At 38.5% G+C, this 4,742-nt stretch overlaps 1 protein-coding gene across 1 annotated transcript; it reads right to left on the reverse strand.

The window, feature by feature from the left end:
• Nucleotides 1-376: 376 nt before the first annotated feature.
• Nucleotides 377-3,716, reverse strand: LOC110865972 (tRNA pseudouridine synthase A). Its single transcript, XM_022115317.2, has 2 exons — nt 2,314-3,716; nt 377-890 (listed from the first exon to the last, which is right to left on the reverse strand). Exons 1-2 carry the CDS (start codon nt 3,615-3,617, stop codon nt 593-595), a joined length of 1,602 nt encoding a protein of 533 aa, XP_021971009.1. The 5' UTR covers nt 3,618-3,716; the 3' UTR covers nt 377-592.
• Between the last annotated feature and the right edge of the window lie 1,026 nt (nt 3,717-4,742).

Consider the following 4,742-nt stretch of genomic DNA (forward strand, 5'->3'; position numbering starts at 1 on the left):
ATTCATTTACTATGATTCTTTGAAAATTGTATAATTCATATTCTTTGACAAGTGAATAAATCATATAAGAATACATTCTAGTTTCTTTGTAAAAAAAAAAAATCAATGTATTATAAACAAAAATACAAACATAAACTTATTTGACATACATAGGGGTTGTTTGGCAACATCTGAATGGTTAAGTGCTGACTTCAGAGGCAAATGTCTGACCAATTCAAATTAGAAGTTTTAACCATTCAGACACTGTATAATACTTAACCATTCAGAGGCAAATGTCTGAACCATTCAGACATCTGCTCGTAAAACAAACAGTCTGAACCATTAAGTGCTGAACCAGTAAGAGGTCTAAACCATTAAGAAGTAAACAAACAGCCCCTTGGTAATATAAGTTTAAAACTAGAAAAAGACCCCAAATTTAGAGTCTGTTTAAACGTTTTCAGTCAAGAAAATAATTTCACTGCAAATGGCAAGAAAACACCTCCGTCTATAGCGTTTCACATAGAACCCAGGTGTTAAATTTAAGAATACATACATTAATCGTTAAACGCGATCATTCAAATGCAACGAGTAGTAAGTCAACCCTCCTAGTTGTCTACTCGGTTTGAGGTATCGCCACCTCATTCGCTTCACTTTTTTCGTCTGGTCTTAAATCTGGATATCTCCGGTGGTCCAAAGAATGCAGCCAAACAGCAACAGATCCTTCTTTACGCTCTGTTGATGCAATGTGCGAATAGATATGTTTCAGTTTGAATTCTTCGGCTTCTTCTGCATAAGCTTTCATCGACACCTCTTCATGGGTGTCTCTCCATTTCTGGTTATATGATGAGAAAAAACACTCGTCCAAATATAGCCCAACTTCAGGAGCTGTAGGCACATTGATATTAACATCCCTACAATTATCACAATAACAAGTTAGACAATTTATAGTCCTGTTTCTGTTAGTCAAAATGATTTTGCATCAAAAGAAGCCAACTTCAAGAAAACTGTAAAACCGCCTGATTATCTAAATATAAAATGCTGATTCTTCAAGATCATCATCATACTCGGTAAATCCCACCAATAGCAAAGCTAACGTAGGGTCTGAGGAGGGTAAGATGTAGACAGCCTTACCTCTACCCCGTAGGAATAGAGAGGCTGCTTCCAGTGAGACCCCCGGCTCGATAGTAGTTTTGCATCAAGCCTTGGACATAAGGCACATAACACTCAGCAATTAAGACAAGATTCTTCAAGATGCAATAACTAATTTTCTTTATCTAATCTAAAGACAAGATTGTTCACATTTTCGTCCAGAAAACTTTAAGACGTGAAATACGTTAAAAACAAGCAGCATGTTTAGAGTTCTGGAGGGTAACATATAGAATCTCGACTTTCAACATATCGTTTGACTTAAAACATGAAAAGGTTGCAATCATAAAGTTTCTAACATTAAGAAAAGACTATCAAACAAGAGCCCTAAACAATTTTCTTTCAAAACAATCATAAATTCATAATCACTGAATTTGAAAACTAGCAACATGTTTAGGCCGGCGTATGGTAGGCAATTTACAAAATCCTAACTATTACGATATAATACAATTTAAACTCATGTAAAGGTCACAATGTGAAGTTTTAAACTTTTTAACACAAGACACCCTTGGTAAAACTAGCCCCTAATTTCATTTAGAGTAAATTACGATTTTGGCCCATATGGTTATATCACTTTTACCCTATTAGCCCAAAATAGAATGTTTTAACATCTGTGCCCCAATGGTCTCTATAACTAACTATTTTGGCCCCTGAGTCTAACTCAACCCATTACGATTTTGGCCCCTGTGGTTAGACTCAGGGTAATGGGTTAAGTTAGACTTAGGGGCCAAAATAGTTACTTATAGAGACCTGGCACAGATGTTAAAAAAAATCTATTTTGGGCTAATAGGGTAAAAGTGATATAACCACAGGGGCCAAAATCGTAATTTACTCTTTCATTTAAGTAATTAAATCATCATACTCCTTACATCTGAAACTCAGCACCCAATTCAGAACATAACAGAGCAAAAGACCAAACATAAAGTTGTAAGTAGAGATAGTAAAATGAGCGGGTTGGGTTGACCCGGAACACTTATTATCCATTTTCTTTAAGAAATTTCTATAAATTAGTATCTAACTTATGATTATGAAATTTATATTGCTCCAACAATAATTTAAACTTTCAATAAAATAATTTACAAGGTTGTATGCATTAAAAAAGCAATTTAGACAACTTTTGACCTGTTGAAATAAACCATACCCTAGTCGAAATTCATAAAAAAAATTATCTTTAATGAAAGAACTAACTGTTGTAGAGCAGTTTCAATCAGCGACTCTGGAGCAAAATTCCTCATAACCGCAACAGCTACACCGATCATCTTCCGTATCTGGTGAAGCATAAAGCTCTGCCCAACAACTTCACATTTCACAAACTCCATCCCATCAACTGTAACAGTCGTGTTAGCACTAAACGAGATAATGTAGCGGTTAGCAGACGGGTCAGCCGCCTTTGTTCTCGTAGTAAAATTATGAAAATTATGAGTCCCTTCATACTGTTTCAAAATCTTATTAAACCTCTGCCGCTTCTCATCATCATAAGAAAACACATTCTCCTTCACAATCCCGCCATTTGCAGCATCCGAACCGGAATAATCATCACACTTTTTTCCTAAATCAGATGGATTTTCCGCTGATTCAGGATTCAAAGCGTCTTTACAACCATTCCCATTATCTAAAGATGCTAAATTTTCTACCTTACCATCAGAATCTGATACCGCACTCAAGGTGTTCGACAAAATGTCTGGCTGAATTTCAACGTCAGACCCAGTTTTGCTTAAATCAGATGAATTATCCACTAACTGAACTTCACCAATCAGAGATTCAGAGTTCAAACCGTCTTTACAACCATTCCCATTATCTAAACAACCTGAGTCGGATACCGCACACAATGTGTTCGACGAAATTCCCGACTGAACATCACCTTCAAAACCCGCACCATACACTCTCCATCCATTCTCCAAACACTCCAAACACTTCACACCATCACAATGAGCCTTACCATCAAGCGCAAAAACCGGTAACAAATACACATACCTTCTCCGATCACAAAACTTTTTCGCACTAAACGATGCAGTAACACGCTTAAACCCGAAAACCCGGAACTGGGCCGGTAAATTACTGTTTAAACGCTCCACAAACCCGGGTGGATCGACGTAGAACTTGCCGGAAACCACTTGACCAACGGCGCTAACGCCCTTATCAGTTCGGGCAGATCGGGCAAAGTCGTAACGATTCGGGCAGCCGCGTTCGTTTTCGAGAACGGCGCCGGAGAAGTAGAGGGCTTCTTCGAGGTCTCCTTCGATTGTTTTGGCTCCTGGGTTCTTTTGCATGCCTTGGTAGCCTACGCCGCAGTATGCGAAGAGGATTGCGACTTTTCGGCGTTTGTATCGGGGTTTTCTTTCAGTGGTGGTGGTGTTGGGGTCGCCGGAAGTGGTGGTTGACATTTTGAGTCTTTTTGAGTCAGGTTCTTCGTGCGGCGGCGGCGGCAGCGACGGTGGCGGAAGTGGTGAAGAAGAAGATGGTGATACAGGGTTAGGGTTTTGGGTCTCCATTGTTAGCGGGAGTGTGGAGTCTGAGAATCTGGTTTAGTTCGTGAGTTCAGATTTGTATTTGGTTTTGTGTGTGCCTAAAAAGCACCCGTTAGTCAGTCGAGTCTAATCTGAGCTTGGAGCTTTTGAATGTAGAGATGTAAAAATCGGTTTTTTTCAAAAATCGGTTTCGGTTATTAACCGAACCGGTTTTTTCACCCAAAACGACAACCGGTTTCGATTATTAACCGGTTTTTCAAGTCCAAAACAATAACCGGTGTAACTGGTTAGGATCGCTTTTTAACCGGTTTTTTTCCGGTTTTAACCGGTTTTTTTCCGGTTTTAACCGGTTTTTTTAAAACCGGTTTCAATTATTAACCGGTTTTTCAGATCAATATTGGTAACCGGTCACAAACCGACGGTTCGGTTATAAAACCGGTCCGGTTATTAAAAAACCGGTTTCAGTTTTTTTCCCGGTTTCAGTTCTAAAACCGGTTTTTTTTGTACACCTCTACCTAGAGGCTTCTAAATCTAGGCAACAACCTAGGGTCTCCGAAAAATAGGGTCTTCAAATATTTTAAAAATCTTTATATAGCATGTGTATTATGTATTAAACCCAAATAAATAACTAATTTTTAAATAAAAGAGCTTAATTCCAGCTCCAACCAATCTGCAATTCATATTTAATTTAGGCCGCCATCGTTATTTTCACTAACTGTAACATCGCACTTGCCCATTTTGCTCAATTGTGTTGCCGATTGAGGAAAAATTAGACGTGAAATTAATGGTGTCGCAAGGATAATCTAGGTTGGTTAACAGCCATTTTTATAGTGATTTATATATATTGCGATTCACTTAATCATTGTTCTCCCTAAATTCTTAATTGATACTTTGAATCTTTGAATTTTTGATTTTGTGCTTGCGACTGAGATTTATAAGGAAAAAAACAGAACCGATATTTTCTTTTTACCCATTCAAAGGTAGGGATGGCAATGGGTCGGGTTTGGGACGGGTTTAGGTAATCCCAAACCCAAACCCAAACCCGATTGTATAAGCTTGTCCCAAACCCGTCCCAAAACCCGTCGGGTTTCTAGCGGGTAAATACGTATCGGGTATTGGGTATACCCTCGGGTTTCGGGTAAACCTGTT

This window comes from Helianthus annuus, chromosome 6 (genome assembly GCF_002127325.2).
Source record: "Helianthus annuus cultivar XRQ/B chromosome 6, HanXRQr2.0-SUNRISE, whole genome shotgun sequence".
In the NCBI taxonomy this organism is placed as follows: Eukaryota; Viridiplantae; Streptophyta; class Magnoliopsida; order Asterales; family Asteraceae; genus Helianthus; species Helianthus annuus.